General features: G+C 43.4%; 1 protein-coding gene across 8 annotated transcripts in view; it reads right to left on the minus strand.

Moving 5' to 3' along the window:
• Positions 1 to 18,598, minus strand: part of KIF1B (kinesin family member 1B) — an 86,062-nt gene that overhangs the window by 27,906 nt on the left and 39,558 nt on the right. For 5 of the 8 annotated variants that reach the window (XM_027703047.1, XM_027703044.1, XM_027703046.1 and 2 more), the window contains 5 exons: positions 6,699 to 6,792; positions 5,789 to 5,937; positions 5,014 to 5,192; positions 3,936 to 4,073; positions 2,987 to 3,235 (listed from right to left, as the gene is read on the minus strand). In XM_027703047.1, coding sequence (XP_027558848.1) covers positions 2,987 to 3,235; positions 3,936 to 4,073; positions 5,014 to 5,192; positions 5,789 to 5,937; positions 6,699 to 6,792 — 809 coding nt within the window. Of the gene's footprint in view, positions 1 to 2,986; positions 3,236 to 3,935; positions 4,074 to 5,013; positions 5,193 to 5,788; positions 5,938 to 6,698; positions 6,793 to 10,021; positions 14,899 to 18,598 lie in introns of those variants that run through there. The other 3 variants (XM_027703048.1, XM_027703049.1, XM_027703050.1) reach the window with 2 other exon arrangements.

The raw sequence follows: 18,598 nt of genomic DNA on the forward strand, positions 1-18,598 counted from the left end.
AAGCACTCAGCTGGAGTAACAACTACAACATGATCATCCCAAGGAAAAAAAAGCTATTTCTCCTCTTCCTTAACTTCCCTCCATCCAGTCACTCAGTTCACAGGAGTCATTTTGACTTGGACAAAGAAAAGCACACAATGCAAGAAGTTTTAAGCTTCCTGTTTGTTGGTGAAAATGCTGGATCTCTTCTGTGGGAGGGAGAGCAACTGGACCAAATCAGAGCTGGTTCCTGCAGCACCACTGCTCCCAGTGCCATCCCATCTGCTGCAGCACGAGGCACTGCCAGGTCAGGAGGGCACAAAATCTTAAGGTTCTCCTCCTCCTCTTCCCTCATCCAGGAGGATTCCCACTCCCCAAATATCCCCTAAGTGTCCCCCTGCACCTTAGCCCAGCAGACTGAAAGAGGGGAGCTGGATTAGCAGAAAGATTGGTGAGGTAGAATGGCATACTCACAACAGAACTAGAAATTAAATTTAACAAACACGATTTTTTAAAAGAACCAAAACAAAAACAACAGAACTCAGAATGATGGCGGATATTTTTAAAATAAACACATCAAGATTTAAATCAAATACCCCATAGTCCTCTCCCACCTCCCTTAAAAACAGAGCAAATGCTTGATATGTCACACCATAAATAGAATCAGCCTTAAAGACAGCCCAGCATGCCAGAAGAGATGGCTAAAGGGACCAGCTCTTTTTTAACTTTTCTTTAAAAGTTACAAATAAAAGACAGTCATAGCACAGAGAGAGGAAAAAAAAATAACTGTGATGGCCAAGGAGTTGAGTAACTACATGATCCACTTCTCCTCTCCTTCATGACCTGCACTTGTTATCGCTGATGAACCCCTCAGAAATATTAGAAATCACTTTATTTGTCCTACACATTCTACAGCATATGGCCCAGTACACAGCTGGAAGTGACAAGGGGTTTGTTATAAACTGAACACCACCTTGTGCTCAGGACAAGGTCTGTGTGGATGGACACACCCCTGGTCCTTGCAAGTCACTGTTCAAAAGTAGAACTGTCACACTGGAAGACACTGAGGACTCAAAATAGTTCCTATTCAGTGGTGCTGGACAGTCCAAGAGCAGCTTTCTGCTGACAGAATAGGCACAACAGAAGAATAGGAACAAAAATAGAATAGAAACCAATAACTGGGAAAAAGTCCCTCAGCTCTCTACCCAGACAATCCAAACTCAGCTTCATTCTTCAGTTCAACTCCCAGTTCAGTCTGGGCAGCTCCCACCCAAAACTGCTGCAGCTCCGTGTGTCTGTCCATGGAGACAGAGCTCAGAATTCCCTGTAAAACACGGAATGGGAAGCAACTTGTGCCACTGCCAGGAAGCACAACCATTCTCATTTTACACTGTATTTGCTCAGCTTGTGTTGTGCTTCCTGAGGAGTTTGTGAAACGAGGATGAATAGCCCAACTCTTTCCCAAGCTCTGAAGGAGCTCCAGGAGCACAGGCTGTGGATGCCAAGGCAGGGGCAGGGAGCAGCCCTGGGCTTTGATGAGCTGACAGCCACCCCCAAACAGCTCACATGGCTTTCCCCAAACTGACTCCCAACCTGAATCAGATTAACCTGAAAGAATTACATCTTATAAAGCACATTATCAGGCATTGCACATAAGGGCACAAATTCAGAGATCACACAGGACTAATGCAACTTCTGGCAACTTCAGCAATTTTTGTTCCAAAAACTAGATCGAGGATGTTCCAAGCCCTGCTCCAGATGAAGACTGAGGTTTGACAACACAGCTACACTGATCTAAAAGCTTGATCAAGACCAGCAAACTCAATCCTCCTTTTCACAAATAATGCAGTCAAGTTCCCTGCACTTGAAGCAACTGCATAAGGATCCCACCTTTCTGCCCGTGGAGTCTTTTCTGCTCACAGGCACAGGCACTGCCAAGCTCTGGTCCCTCCTCCTTTGTTCCTCCCTTCCACTGGCCATGGAGCCTTTTTTTGTACCACACCTGTGGCAAACACCCCCCTCTCCCTCCTTTAACCAGGACTTTGGCTCACAGGGGAAGCAAGGAAGCACAAAAGCATCACTGGGGGAGTGGGAAGCAGCAGAGAGAGGAGCCAAGCCACCAAATAAAAATATTTCTGTTTCTTGTCATGAGAAACATGTTTTAGCAAGACTATTCATGAAGAAACAGGGCAAAGTACTACATTTTTTTAATGCAGCTTGCTGTCCTGAGGGTCTACACCACAGACTGGGGTCTGACAATGCCCTCATTGTTTTTAGATTGGCAAACTGGTTAATACATGAAGCAAACCTGCTTCAGAAATTCAAGCACAGTGCCTTGGGAAAGTGCTGATAAACACTCCCAGCCAGCAAATTGCAGTGATGATGACCTTTCACTAGGTAATACTGGCCACAGAGAGTCAAACATAATCTGAGAAGCCAAATCACCTCAGAGAATACCCTTTTTTCTCATCCAGAAAGGACCATTCTTCTTTCTCCTCATGCCACCTTTTCTCTTCATATGCAGAGGATGTTAAATGGATTTTTAAAAAAAAATGGATTTATTGGACTGGACTGAAAGACTTTCCACCATACTCAGGATCCCTTCTACAGGAGAAAATGCCATCCTACAATTCTGTCCCAGTGATCCTGTGATGGCTGAGTAGAGAACTCCCTGAATGATGTTTAAATCCTGCACAGAAGCAAACCCAGTCACCCTACATTGCAACAGTTCTCTAGAAACAGATTTACTCACGTTGTTGCATCTAAGGGTTATTTTCTCAATTATTATTTAGGTCTAGATGGGAATTGAAAACTTATGACATGGGAACTTAATGACATGACATGGGAACTTAAAACATAATGTTGGACTACACTCATTCTCTGGCCATTCCAATTGATGGATATTTTGGCTAGACTGACAGATATTCTGTGTAGCACAAGGCAAAGCCATTGCAGTCTGCAGCAAGAGCTGGTCCCTTTTGGCCATTCTCAGAGGAACCTCACCAACCTTCCCACTAAAATGAACCAGGGGGATCGGTCGTAAAACGGGTCGCGCCCATCATTGAAGAGATCTGATCCCTCCTCAGTTCCCACGTCGGAGCCAGTGTCATCCACAAAGGCCTCATCATCAAAGTCCTCCATCTCATCCTGCTGCTCATCAGCCAGTTCAGTGATGTCGGAGTCGGCCGTGGAGAAAGTGGGGGAGGGCGTGCGGTCGGCAAGGCGCTCGTTCACGCAGCCATGGAATATGGGGGAGCTGGAACCAGCCAACGGACACCGACCAGGGCCAGGGGAAAGAAGAATGTTCATTTAACAGCTGTTTGTTGCCATCAGCACAGAGACCACCTGAACAACAAGCAAAGGCTTCAAACCACCTGCACCGCCACGGAACGCGAGGGGAGGGATTCGCCAACAAAGTCGGGGGAAAGAGTGTCCTTGAACGGAGCAGGAAGCAAATGGAAAAGGAATATCAACATACAGATCTTGAGAGCACATCCATTTAAAAGAGCTACAACTCTTATTGCCAACACAGCATTTCTGCAAATCAAAATATTGCAAAGGTGCAGCCAACGTCAGGACATATTAAAGAATCCCATCAGATACTTCCCTAGGGAATGACCAAACTATTACAACCACATATGTAAGTAAGACCCTGGGCCACTTTTCCAGTGTTCTTCACATTCTCACAGCTCTGCTCCAGCGACTTTGGATAGAATTTAGCTGGCTACATTCTTTTAAATAACCTTGTAACTTACTACGGGTTCACTCCAATCAGAATCCACCAGTTCACATTAGAACCGGCAACACCCCAGAGAGCATTTTCTGCTCTCCACTGAAAAATCCCTGCAGGACAAAACACACGAGTGACACAGAGGCCACACAGTTCACAACCACACCCCGAGCCAGGGTTCCCCCAGGAGTGGCCAGTGCAGCAGCAGTGAGGGTGTGGCACGTACCTCCCGACCAGCTTGAACCAGTGGAAGCGGTCGTAGAAGGGGTCGCTGCCCGTCATGGTGCTCTCGCCCTCGTCCTGGCTGTTGGAGGCCATTTCCCCAGCCCTGTCGTACATCTCCCGCATCAGGTCCAACCTCTGCCTGCACATGGAAAAGCAGGAATGAAAAACTGAATAATCAGGGAACACAAAGTGAGGTAACACTGACTTCGCCCGAACCAAACTCGGAGGCTGCACCCTAAGTTTGGGTGCTGCACTAACGCTCTGAGGTGTTGTGGATTCTGGGAAAAAACCTGTAGGCAAGGTCACTGCAGAGCTCACAAAAATCATGGATTTCAATCTAATTTCTAAATATTCTTCTTTTACATCTAATTCTGGCAGATTTTTTGCTTCCCTTTTTTTTGCAACCAACCATGTTGCTGAGTAATTTCGGCAGCTCTTTGCATTCCACTCCAGAAATGTTGGCATTTTGATTCAAAAGTGAGTGGATTCCACTGCAGACTTTTTTTCACTTATCTATTTTTTTATTTAATTGAAGAGAACAAGTGTTTCACTTGCAAGACCCATTGTCTGGAAAAAGTAGGAAAAAGTTCTTCAGTCAGTATTTAGAGAACAGGGAAAAGACAAATGTCATTTACATGTGTTGGAAATAATTCAGATTAGTCAGAATTTGTGTAGCTTCCATAGAAACAGAATTTTCTTCATTTGAGCTTTTTATTATAAATTATGCCCTTAACTACCAGGTTTTATAAAGCAGGTGGCAAGTGTATTATTGCAGTGAAAGGACTGTAAAAAAAGAATTAATACAGAGAGAAGAGCTGTGATGAGCCTTATTAGATTTAAAAAATAAAATCTAACCTCAAATTACAGAAATTAAATGTGAAACTGAGGTGAGATGCTGGAGAACAAGTGCACTTGTTCAAAGAATCTAGAAAGCTGGTATTTAAGACATAGAAAGTTGGCATCTGGGAGGATACAGAGGAAAAATAAGAACAATGGAGAAGGAAAGGCAAGGGGGGAAATTTTTCACCCAAGTTCCTTGGACATAGGGAATTTATTTTTGTCCAGTAATGTTTACATACTTGAGTTTTTCTAAGGACCAGTAATGTGTTGCTCCATTCTTCAGATCCTGGACTTCCACAGCCACCACGGTCCGAGGGAAAGGTCGGTTGTCCCGGGTCTTCTCCAGCTCCGTGGGCAGGAGCTCCGGGGGCAGAGGGGAGTAGAGGGTGTCCGTGAGCAGGACAAACTGAAACTGCACCTGGGTGGAAAAGAAACATCACTTCAGTCCTGAGAAGTCAGATATTGGCATCACAAAGGCACAGACATTAATACAAGGCCATGATGAGGCCAGTTTGACTTGCAATTCTATGAACAGATTCAGCGGGGGTTTATGTCACTTTTTTTTTTGGTCTCAAAATGGCAAAAAATATGTTTTTTAGCTGAGGACACATATCTTGCTTTTGCTGTCACAGCTAGCAGAGGTCTGAAAACTACAGACCCAGCACATCCTACAGCACCCACTGCTCTTGGAAAGAGGAATGACCACAGGAAGGTGAAAGCAAAAAGGAAAATACAAGGCCCAGGGGAGATGGACATGAACGTGTGTTTATGGCATTGGCAGGAACAGCAAAAGGGAAAGGAAGGAGAGGAGAATGGATCAGCCAGACTGTCATGGAATGTTCACTCAGCCACAAGCCTGAAACAGAGACTCACAATTTTCCAAACTCGTTTAAAGCCCAAATTAATAAGCAAGAGCCATAACTTTGAAGAGCACAAGTGGAGCATTTGAAGCAGGATCACACAAGCAAAACTGATGAGTCAGAAAATTCAAAAAGCTGCTCTGCATGTCCCCACCTTTTTCTTTAACTCCACACTGATTGCATTGGCTTCTTTCAGATACACTGCATTTCCCCAGAGCTGGTCCCTCAGGGAAGTGAACTGGTGGAATTTCCACTTCCTGAAAGCCCACTGGGCCAGTTCGTACTCGTGGCGTGTCCAGGGCACTGGGGAGAGCAAAGAAACAGAGAAATAAAACACTGTGGCTTCATCTCAAAGCCATCACAGGCAGCCTCTAATGCTCCTGCTGACTGTGTCATCAAGTTCTCAACACCTTTTCTGGCAGAAGAGAAAACAAAACCCTGCATTTTCATTATTCAGTGAGGAAAAACTGGATTCGAACTTAGTAGTGGAGATTAATGATCAAGTAAAGGAGATTTGGAACAGAGGAAACAAAATGAATTCTACTCCTATTATTTTAAGTTATTTTACAATTATTATAGCCAAAATCTGAAACTGTGGAATGAAAGCAAGTATTATGGGAATAATAAACTATTTACTGTCCAGCAAAGGAGTTATACAGACATGTCACAGAATGCTGGGAACTCCTACCAAGGAGGAAAAAACCCTTTCAAAATCAAAACAAGGAAACAAAGGCAACAGTGTTATTTTGGCTCAAGACATCTGAACTCTGTCAGTGCCAAAAAGAGAGAGATTCCTTCAAATACAAGACCACCAAACCAAAGCCTGAGGTTAAACTAATCCAGTTCACACATCAACTGAACTCAGGGATGTGTATCTGCTCTTCACATAGAACTTATCCTATAAACAGGTATTTTAAATCTTTATGCTGAGAGGATTATGGATCAAGAAATCAAAGTGATTTTGCAGTTTTCCAGAGCAAGTTTTCTGTCTATTGCAAGAGATGCTACAGCAACTGTTCCTTTAGGTTTGGCTTTACCCAAATTACTTTTAGCTTCAAACTCACCTTCTTCTTCCTCCTCCTCCTCCTCTGTGGTTTCAGCAGCCAAGGACCGAGTCTCCACCTGCTTCTGCAGGGCCTGCAGTTTGCTCTCATAGTCCTGTGGGGAGAGAGGAGAGGCCGTGTAGGAGGACAGACAAAAGCCAGGAGGGAGCTGAGAGAGCCCAACAGCTCAGACAGACAGACAGACACGGAGAAAAACCCACCCAGAGCCTTCCCCTGCTGCTCCCAGGTCACAACATGCACTGCTTCAGTGCCACCCCCCTTGGAAAGAGAGAAGACAGAGCCAATGCAATTCAGACAGGAGTGCTGCTTTCTAAGATTTACAAGCTCACTGTGTCTGAAAGAAGAAAATGTTTAGGGTTTTCTTTTTGCTAAAGGCTGGAAAAGGGTGATTTTTTTCTGGGAGCTGCTTGCTGCTTTCAGGAAAGTAGGAAAGAGGCAGAAACAGAGAAAAGTACAGACATAAATTTAAAAGGGGAGGATTATTCACCTTCATTTTCTCAAGCAGAAGGATTAACAGCACCACTGATTTGCCTTTTTACACACAAAAAAATTAATTTCAGATTTTTTTGAGGGGGAGACATTTTTTTTTCAATTAGATTTTCCCTTTGGCATGTAAGTACCACTCTCTCACATGTGTATTTAATATATCAGAAGATAAAATACCAGCCCTGCCCTGGCAGAGAAGTCTGTGCAGTGGCTTCCCCACAAGGAACACTTCAGCAACACCTTCTGGTACAAGAGCATTTTCTTCCCGTTCAGCTTTATCATGCCTTGAAATAAGTGCTACTATAATCTAATGAGCCTTTAATTATTTGCTGGTAAAACAAATACAAATCAGAACAGACACAGTCACCGTGCTCCTGGTCTCAAAACCTATCTCACTACTGTATTTTGTTTTTTTAAGATAAACCTTTGGCATACATTAGACAAATTAAACTGGTTTCTCAAGATTTTTATACAAGAGTTGCAACAACAATTCACTAAGAGTGTTACAGAGTCCTTGAGGGGAATTCTTGAAGCCACTCATCTTGTATTCCAACCTCTCTTCCACAGCTCCAGATCCTAAAATTCCTCTCCAACGCCCAGTTTGCAGTAATACATTAAGTCTGAGAGCTACAGAAGAAAAGCTTTACATTTCCCTCCCATTCTTATTTAAGCTTCTCACCTAAACAGCTGCATCACTTGGTTTTGTACAGCAAGTTCAGTATTTAACACAGCCACAGCAGCAAATTTAACCCAGGTTCAGGCAGAAAGGCCTTCAGACTGTATTTGGAAAGCAGAGAAACCTCAAGGACATTCCTTTAGGTAATATTTACAGGTAATATTTTCTGGAGGCAGCGTTAAGGAACGGTGGCTGTGCCCTTTGAAAGGGCAGGATTGTCAACACCATGAGTTCAACACCCATAATCTTAAGGGACAGAAAAGTGAACTCAAAGATATATCAGCCTTTGAGGGCTGCAGTTTAATTTTCTAATTTCCTCTTGATTTTGGCTAAAATGCTCTTTCTTTATTTGTGTCCGTTCCCTTCCCTAAGTTGGCTACTTACACTGGAAGTAACCTCAGCCCAGCAGAACAAAAACTGCAAACAAAACAAACACCTTTCCTTTGATGTTTCCTTCTGAAATTCCTCGTGATTCACCAGAAAACTATTCCAGACTTGATGAGGAGTTTCAGACTTATCTACCCTTCTGAAATACCCAGCATAATCTTAAAAATTCTTTAACATAAAGGCACTTTCTGTGATCTTTTCCCCCCTCCCATTCCATGCAGAAAATGCTATTACTTCTGAAACCCAGACAAAACAAGTCAGATGTGAAGTGACACGAACAACCTTCTCTCACTTGCAAGGAAAGGCAAAAGAATTTATTTTCCTGTAGTCTGAAGTTGATAATGTCATTTTGAGCTGCTACATTGTAGAAATGAAAAGCTCTTCAAGTAGGGTTTTAACAGAACCTTTTCAGACTCTTTTGGAGAAACTGAAAAGCTGCAGAGGGAATGGTCAAAAATCAGGAGCATTCCACTGTGAACATTCCACAGGAAAAAACCCAGGCACATTAAATTCACTCACAAAGACCTGCTTCTGGTCTTCTCTATTTTCAGACTTGTGAGCCAAGTAAGTGTATCTTCTGTACATTTAAATACCCAGATAAATAAATGCTTAACATAAGCAGACACTGTTCATTGACTCCACACTAAAACACTACTTTAAAAAACTAAGTAAAATAATTGAAGTTTGTTTTCCCATAATGAAAAATAGGAAATGGGTACCATTTCCCTAAGCAGGACTAAAGTTGTCTCCTGGCACTTGATGCTGGGTAGTATTTAAAAATAATTGGCACTGAGCAGGAGCTGAAGGCTGAATTTTGGGCTGGTTCACCCGGAAGGTGCATCAACTGCACAGGGCTTGGTTTGCTCTCAGGACAGACTGGTCACCTCTCCAGGTGAGCTTTTCCTGAGCTGATTAGTGAGAGTACACACACCATTGTTAGTACCAATTAAAGGTGCCTCAACTGCTGGAAAAGGGAAAAACTGCATCCAGGAGCTGCCCTGGAGGTCCCTGCCCAGACTCCCTGGAACCAAATGCATGTTGGTGCCCAGCTCCAGACTGGGTGGCTTCAGCAGCTCCATCAGTGTGCAAAAAGGGAATGCAAAGGTTATTTTCCCCATGGGCATGGGAATATCTAAAGCCAGAGCAATGACAGATTTTGAGAAAACAGGAAAAAAAAAAGAAAAATCAAAAAAAGAACCCAACCAACAAACAAACAAACCAAAAAAACCCACACACACTCGGAGTAGGCAAAGCTTTGTAAAAGCAGACTGGACCAGCTGGTAAAGCAGAACACTGAGTACAACAACCGAATTTCTTTGGATCTACATGGTGGCTGCCAAGGTACTGCTGTGTGTGATTCCCTCCTGCATTCGAGGTGCACAAAACAGTCCATTTCTTTTGCCTTCAATGAGCAAATAAATGGAGAACAGCCAGCCCCGAGTTTCCTTCCAGAATTTAAATAAACAGCACACAGGATGGTACAATGGGACAGCACTGAAGAGGAGTAAGGCTTGTAGCCCCTTGTGCTATAAAAAGCTCTTTTTTTCTTTTATATTTATTTTAAATAAGCTGTGAGAGGAGACACAGATCTGCGGGGGTTGCTTTCCACACAGCAGCTGAAAAACCAGGGCGGATGAACCTACAAGAATCAGTCTGAGGAACAATTAAAGAAACCTTTTTAACTCTGCTAAAACAATCCCAACCCCAAGATAAAAAAACAAAAGCAGGACAAGCCTGCAGTCAAGTTTGATTTCCATTTTACTGAGACAAGTCAGACACTTACAAGAGTATTTCATAGTTTATTGAAAGAGCACTTGTTACAATACAAACCAGTTCTGCTTTTCACAAGGCAGATGCTTGCTCTTAAGACAATCCAAAACTTGTTTTTTTCCTAAACAATAGACAGATCTGAAAATCCCATTTAATTCAAAGGCAGCTCACTGCTTTCTTTACAGTACAAATGGTTACACAGCATTGATTTCTCACGTGGCAGCTCCTGGAGTGATTCAATGGGAAGTAGTCGAGAAAAATTTCAACATATAAAGAATAAATTTCAACATATAAAGGACAAACAGTGAGGGAGATATTGAAACTATGCTGAATGAACTGATACAAATAGCATCCCCTAATTTGGCAGATCCCTAAATTCAGATGGCTTAAGAAGGGATGTTGGAGTGGATCTGAGGAGTGTTACTGAGGTGCATTTCACCCACCCCCCAAATCCACAGGTCCTAAGTGAGTCCTAAAGGATGGTTTCAGAGCCATCACTAAGGCACAGGTGGATCCAAGCCAGCTGCCAGAGCACACAGCTCTGCAGCACTTGGCAAGGCAGCTCAGCTTGGGAGAACAGCACTTCCCCCCTGGATGCCACATTCCCATTAACCTGAAAGCCTTTTCACACAGATTGTATGGAAGCAGCTGTCTCACCGTTCATTAACTCCATTAACAGGGGTTTGGAGGGAGAGTTGTGTGTGTTTGAGGAGTGCAAAGAGATCCACAGTTCTCACACTGCTTCCCTTATCAGATGAGGCACTGCACTGTTAACTAATATCAGATTCTTAAATATCCTCCTAAAAAACAGGGAAAAAAGGCTGCTTCCTCAGAGCAGACTGGACTCCATTCTGACACTGACTGTCCTTCTTCTGTTTTGTCAAATCATACAACAGAACAAGCAGGGTTGTTCTTCTAGTGTTGCATTAACAGTGGGGTGAGACAGACTGATGGCAACCTATTGCTCACCAGCACCACCCAGGCATTCACAGAGAGTTCTTTTCAGATTTTTAAGCTGAAATAGGTTGGCACAAACATTTTAGTGTCTAGCATTAAGGTACCAAGTAGCAGGAGTTTTTAATCTCATGTCAGTACAAGTAGTTCCATGGATTTCAGAATCACTCCATGCTCAATCACGTGGGGATTTCATCCAGGCAGCCCCAACCCTCCCCAAAACGGGACACGAGATCAAATGGGTTTGGTTTTCTCTCCCACGGCCTGTCCTGGGCAGACTGACTCTGCTTGGTTCCTGTATTCCTATAGAACTGAGAGGGTTTTCCCAAGCATGAGTCCGAGCCTTTATGAGGATATAAAAGAACTCATGACCCTTGACATGCACAAAACCGAAGTGCAATGCACTGCTAAAACAGGATTCTAAAATAAAGGCAACAGCAGAATATTATTTGCAGCCCAAAACTCATTTGGCAGTTCTGACTCAAGCTCAGAGGAAGTATTGCTCATCTACAAGCCTTCATTTCTTGAAGAATCAAGACATTTTTGGACATGATGCTTTATTTCCTTCGTTCAAGTAGGCCAAAGCATGAGACAAAATGCAAGTTACAAAGCCAGATTTGGACACAAAAGTAAACCTGCTGTTAAAAAAACATCCCAAGTTTGGGACCAGTTTGTTCTTTTAGGAGTTGGAGGACTGACTTTGTATCTCCTACATCAGGGGCCAGTATCCCCTCAGTAAAAATGTGCAGGGAATTAAGAGCTGACACTTGATTAATCGATACGTAAATGGTGCAGTGGCTGCCAAGGAACAACCAGCACCTACAACATGCACAGCTGAGGCAGGCAAAAGTAGGATAGGACCAAAAAAAAAAAGGATGGAAAATGAGCTTAAGGCACTTGCCACTCACCTACAGCTATGCTGAACCACACACAAGTAACAGTTACCAGTAGGGCTTATATCTCATAAAAAAATAAGCAACCTCAAGTAAATTCAGGATACTTGTGCAAAACAGCACAAATACACTGCAAAGTGGACCTACCTTACCAAAAGTAAGTGGCCAGTTGTGGTTTTAAAATCTTATTCAAGTTAAATTTAATAGCTAAATAAGTCCTCAGAGATTTAGACTGGCTTATGGTTAAGGCCACAGATTTTCAAAGGTAAGTGCAATTTTGTCTTGCACTTCAAGAAACTCAGATAAAACAGCTGTGTAATTAAGATTGGGACTCTCCAATTGACACAAAACCCCAAAGCCTATTCCTTAATCAACAGTTTTTCACTAACTTGCATTTGGAGTGTGGGGAGAAGGAAAATTAATCTTATTTTCTCCTCAAAGCAACCTTCTCCTTTATTAAACAAGTCTTGAATTAGGGTTTAATCCAAGACCAGAGGCACTAACATGAGGTATCACATTAAGATGAAACAGTTCAATTCTCCCATCTTACAGGAGAATTCAGCCAATACAAAGTAGTGATCTATAAATCTTCATAAGAATAACTATTTCAAAAACATCTCCCAGACTCACGCCCGAGAAAGCTGAAAACATAAAATAAAAGAATTAGCTTTTTGAGTGCACCAGAGTGTTGAAAAATCCTAGTTCCTTTCCACAATCTCAGTATAATAATTAAAAACTATTATATTTAGAGATACAATGGGAATTAGAAAAAGCTTATTTCCAAAGTATTGCTTCAGCAATATATATATATTCTGACATAAACTTCCATTCAGGCAGGTTTAACTGTCACAGCAATTTCATACCAATAATTATGAACTTAAGCAGAAGAAGAGACATCTACTCAAGGGAGTAGGACTGTTGTGACCCAATAGCTCTTCATAATTTCTCTATAAAAAAGCCACATATCTTGTCAGCCGACAACTTTTGGTTTATAGATTATTATCACTATTAAAAATTTGAGTTAAGAGTGGAAAATATTGTTCTGAAGAGCCAGATCAACTTAAAAACAGATGCTCAGTTTCCTCGTTGCTGAGAAAAAGGTCACAAGAAACATTCAATGCTAGAAACTAAATTCCTCTTTTGATTGTCTACGTAAAACACGGGAGGAAGGAAGCACTTTGTAAGTTCCAGACAATATTTTCGGCATTAGAAAAATACTTCAAGACACACACATGAAAAAAAAATTGGTAAATGAGCTAGCAGGGAAGTTCTCCCCTCCACATCCCTCCCTCCAAGTCTTCTAGTCTATGACAAAAAAAGTTCTTACAATTTTTTTTTTCCGAATATCCTTCCAATCAACGCTGTTACAACTGCAAGGCAAGTCACATGCAGGGGCCGCGGGGCCGGGCCCTCGTGTTTCGGGGTGAGTTACTCGAGCTCTCCCCGGCCCAGCAAAGCCCCGAGTCCAGCGGGGCCAATCCTGGCTGCTCCCCAACTTTCCAGCCAGGATTGCCCCCGCTCCCTCCTCGCCCAGCCTGCTCTGCCCCCCTGATCATACGGTGGTCTCTCTGCCCGCTTTGAGGTTGGGGGCCGAGAACTGGCGCCGCATGCGCGGGGGTGTCACAAACTGGTGACAGTGGTTGTGGCGCTCGGGCGGTTTCGGGGGGGCCCCGTCGGCGCCGCCGTGGCCGTAGGGCTGGCGGTGCTGGTGCACGTGGCGCTTCTGCTGGAAAGTCTGCAGGTCCGGGCTCTGCTGCCCGCCGGGGCAGTGCAGCGACTCTGACGAGCCCGAGCTCTGGCGTCTCAAGCTTTTTTGGGAGCCGTTGTTGAGGGAGTTGCTCCTCCAGCGCAGCTGAGGCGACGGCTGCTGCTGGCTGGGCTGGGGCTGTGTGCTCAGCTGCTGCCTGTTAATCTGGATGTTATCCTGGCTCCTCTGGGGGCCATAAAGATTCCACAGCTGCTGCGGGTCTTTAGGAGCAGCTTTGCTTTCCTTCTCTTTGCCTTCATCTTTGCTCTTATCGTCTTCCTTCGGGATCCGGACCTCGATAACTTCGTCCTCGGTGATAATGATGTGGGTGCCCGGGCTCCAGGAGTTCCTATGTTTGGGATTGCTCTTGAAAGGGAAGCGGGGTTTGCGGTTTTCGGGCGGGATAAATCGGTGGGGCATGTTTTGCCGGCGCAGCTGCTTCGCTATTTCCTGCTGCTGCAGGTTTTTGAACCGAATCTGTTCCTGCCTCATCCAACGTAAGCGCCCGCGTCTGAAAGCCGGGTCACCTGCCATCAGCTGAGAAACACGTTCCTCCTTGGCAAGATCATCGTTCTCGCTTCTCTTTAAGTCATCCACGGGCTTCTTATCCACATCCACCCCGCTGGCAGAGTTTGGAGACTTGGCATTAGCTATGGTGGACTGAGTTTTCTCTGGAGACCCTATCAGGGGTAAAACCTTCTCCATTTTTAGCATCTTATTTCTGAGAACTTTGATCTCTTCGTCCTTCATGTTGTTCTGCTTCTTCACCTCTTGCAAAATGTCTTCCAATTTGTCTATGTGCACCTTTAGGTCGTCCACATCGGTTATTCCTTTACCGTTGGCCATCACGTCTTCGATCTTCTCATCTCCGACTCCCACCGTGTCCCAGACATCCCGGGCGACGGCTCGCCACGATTCGCGCTCGTTGGGATCTTTTTTCCCATACATGGCACAAAGCTCCTTCATTTTAACAATGGCCAGGGCCTCAATCTCCTGCCTAGTGTGCCTGAAGTCATTGAGTGCTACCTCATAGCAAATCTCCTTCACAGCCTGAATCTTTAGGTCTGAGATGGTGACCCATTTGGAGTCTTTGCTAAGGCGTCGCCGTTGGGGTATCTGGTACATTTTAATGGGTTCTCGTTTCTTCCCACTGCTGGGGAGGCCACACTTTTTTACAATGGTTTGGAGCTTGCTGGGGGGCAGCTTCTCTCTCAGGGAAGTGATCAGTCTCCAACTCTCCTCACACGATCTCTTGTCCGAATCATCCCCACTATCAGAGTCTGCATCCTTTGGAAAAACAAAAATCAAGAAGTGGCCCCAAAATAACCAAAATTAAAATTGTAAGAAAATGGAAAAGCTAAACAAGAAGTAGCAGGCAAAGAAAACTAAATCAAAAATCAAAATAGAACAAGTGATAAGGAAGTCCCTGAAGACTGAGTGTTAGGGCATTAAAATGTATCTTCAAGAGTCATGGACTGACAAAATTGGAGCCCTTCACTAAATTAAGATTAACATTATATTTAAAAGTTCTTGTCATCTCAAAACAGCAGATAATCTGAACTCTTCCCTCCCAATCCCTTCCAAAAAATCTTTAAACAGACCTACTAAAACCAGGTTCATGATTTTTTAAAAAAAAAATTAAAAACCAAGTGTAAAAACTCCACACATGCTACAAAGACATGCACATCCCCGCCACACACATTTGCCTTGGTGACTGCTGTGGCTTCTCTCAGCAAAGTCCTCCCCAGGTAGGTGAACACAACAGCCATCAGAGAAGGTGTCATGAGCAGCCAGAGTAAGTCGGGTTAACACTGGTTAGTAACGTTGCACGTGGTTGCAGGGGTGCTCAAGTTTAGAATCCACTTCACTACAACAGCAGCCAGAGAAGTGTTAGACCACAAGGAAAAATGAAACAGAAGCAGCCGAGAGGTTCAATGTTAAAAGGACTGTAAGTGCCACTATGACAGGTGAAGACAGTGGTTCATACTCCAAGACTTGCTACAAGCTAAAAGGATATCCAGAATCAAGAGTTTCAGAGGTGGGTTGTGGTTTGGTTTTTGGTTTGTTTTGGTTTTTTTTTCCCATTTGGCACCTTGTTGCTTAGTTTAAGGAAAAAACCATTATCAGTCTTGTCTGTCCGAAGGATGAATTTCAGCAGAATGCAGAGTAAGGACTTTTTTATTTTTTTTAGATTGTTTTAATATGAATTCTCTATTTGATAGCCTTGACTTGTCTTCTTCTCACACCCTAGAGCCTGGAGCTTCCACACACTTGCTAAGCATTATGCGTGTTTTGCTTCTTCATTACAAGTTTTCCACCTTTTGCTAAATGATTTTTACTGAGCAGTGCTTCACGTTTCCATATTCTAGGAATGTTTGTTCAGGTAAACTGCCACCACAAGTTAAGGATATCCATTACTGCTTACTGCAACCAGGAATTAAAGTCAGACCACTTTTCTTTAAAGGATGAGTGAGTTAAGACATCTCATTAACAAGCAAAATGTCCTATGGATTATTGCGATCCAAAGATCTTCAATCCAACACAGCCGTCGGTGTCTAATGAGCCTCTCTCTAACATCCCTGTTTTCCACATGGAGATTTATAATACATGAGAAACCAGGAACAATAACAGCCAGTTACTCTAAAACAAAAGGAAACCCAGGTTACTGACTCAGAACGCCGGGTTTCTGGGTTTTAGACTTCGCGTGGATGACCACGAAGAATGGGGAATACACTGGAATTTGGTTTGGGATGATGGAAGGGGGTGAAGGAAATACTGTTCTGCCCTACGGTCAAGATTCACGTTATTGGAGCTTCTTGTGACTCTTTTGTGTTTTTGAGAATTAGTACTAGACGATCAACTTCTGATTTAGGACAAAATAAAAGCAAAACACTGGTTTAGAAACAGAATATAAACTCTTTGTGAGTTTACAGCTGACAAAATTTGTGGCCCGAGGAAAGAGCCTCTACCAAGCTGCAGATTGCAGTGGAAACCAAAGGTGCCCTGGAGGAAGACACTGTGCAGTCTGACCACTCAGGGATACGACCAGAAAGGCAAAACATGAACTACTGCAACATTAACTCACAAGTTCCACAGGATTCTGACAGGTTACCAAACTACCACAGAACTGCTTATGGGTAAAGCATGTCTTGGTACCAAAAGCTGACGAAGAGCCACTGTGTCATTGCCCTGAGTGCACCCAGAGGCCACCCAGACCAACTAGCACAGCTACAAACCCACAGTCCAGTATCAGTGGTCACTGCAGAGCCATTATGGCCCAGAAAACCAGGAAGACCATTTTAGCTCTACTGAACACACTTTCACATTCAATTTGTAAAATGGAGAACGGCTATTTCTATGCCCTAGTCACGCTAGCAAGGCGAATATATTCTAGCTGTGAATTTTGGGGGACAAGGGTTATTGTTTATCTTTTTTTGTACAGCACATCTAACAAATAAACACCCAAATTGGTTGGAATCTCAGCACAAAACCAAAGCAATCTGGTAAACAGGATTAGTCAGCTTCTTATATCCAACATCATACTCCAATTTAGACCAAGAAGAGTATTTGTATTTCAATATCAGTCTTGCACAGCAGTAAATTAGAGAACCTGATATTGCAGCTGGATATGGCAGCAATGTAAATACTTTTAAGGTACACAAGCATTGTGCATTCCCAGATTTCCCCCTCATTATTCACCTGCTGCTGGAGGGATGCACTAATCCTGCCCATCCCAGGCTCTGCACAGTGACACAGAAATGACAAACTGGGTCAGAAGTTCTGCTGTCACCTGAAAAACTCTTCCTGAGCGCTGTGATAAGCAGGATACTGCTCAAGGACCAAGGATCTCATCTGATATGATCCCTCACAACTAGGAAAGGCGTCCTTCAGGAATTGCTGATGATGTAGGGTGGTATTCCACCTTTGCCCACTGACTGAAACCAGCCAGAACAAAACAAGCTTGAAGAAAAAGCACCTTTATTGCAGTATTAACCAACCCACTCTCTAAAGAGCCTTCCCTTAATCTGAAGTATTTGGGGAAACAAATTCCCTCCACAGCACTTTATAAACGCAGCCCTATTGGAAGCAGCTTCCCAGACAGCCAATTCCACATCTTTAATTCATACAACAGCTTTGCTTGTGCCTGTCAGCTAAAATTCAAGGGAGGGAATTCCATTACTTGCATCCCATTTGACACAGTGCCAGAAGTTACTCAATACTCAAACTGGTTTTATTTCCACACTGAACTGATTTTTGCTGTACTGCTTTCAGCTACCCAAATTTTAACTATAAAATTCCAGAGATGAAACATTACATTAGCCACATCTTAACTTCCTTTCTGAATTAAGGGTTGCTTTGGTTCAAAGTCTGCAGCCACTCCCCTCCATCCAAGAAATTATTCCTTTGTGATGATATAATTAGAGATGCAGAAGTCTTTAAGTGTGTAATATAAATTTAAAAAAAAATGAAAAATTATGTAGCTTCTTCCTATGGAAGCCACAGTACTTTGCTCCATTCTGGTTTTGTGAGAAGGGGAACAGCTTTATAGCTTAAAGCCCAGCATGCATTAAACCCACAGTTTTCAGTGGTCTCAATCTCCTACTGCAAACAAATGAATCATGAGTTTGAAATTTTTAGCAGAATTCAGGCACAACTCCATCTGTGTTCAGGCTGAAGACAACCAGCTAAAGCAGGATCTGGAGACTCAGGTTTCTAAAGGAAATCTACATTTCATTCCTGGGCTTGGCCTTAACTTTAAAATTCACAGGGTGCTTGAAGACTGCAGTGATTTCTATTTGTAATGCACTTCAGGGAGATTTGTTGTGAGGAGACTGAAGCCTTCCTATATCAGACTTCAGTTATCAGACTTCCTAGTTAAGAAACATGTGGAATAGTGGAATTCCCAGTGTTCTGAAGGAGTTAACATTCTCTTTGCACACTGTTCCCTGGGCATAACCCCACCAGGACCACTAAGACCCTCACAAGG

The sequence above is a fragment of the Neopelma chrysocephalum genome, unplaced genomic scaffold (assembly GCF_003984885.1).
Source record: "Neopelma chrysocephalum unplaced genomic scaffold, ASM398488v2 Primary Assembly neopelma1_200, whole genome shotgun sequence".
Lineage (NCBI taxonomy): Eukaryota > Metazoa > Chordata > Aves > Passeriformes > Pipridae > Neopelma > Neopelma chrysocephalum.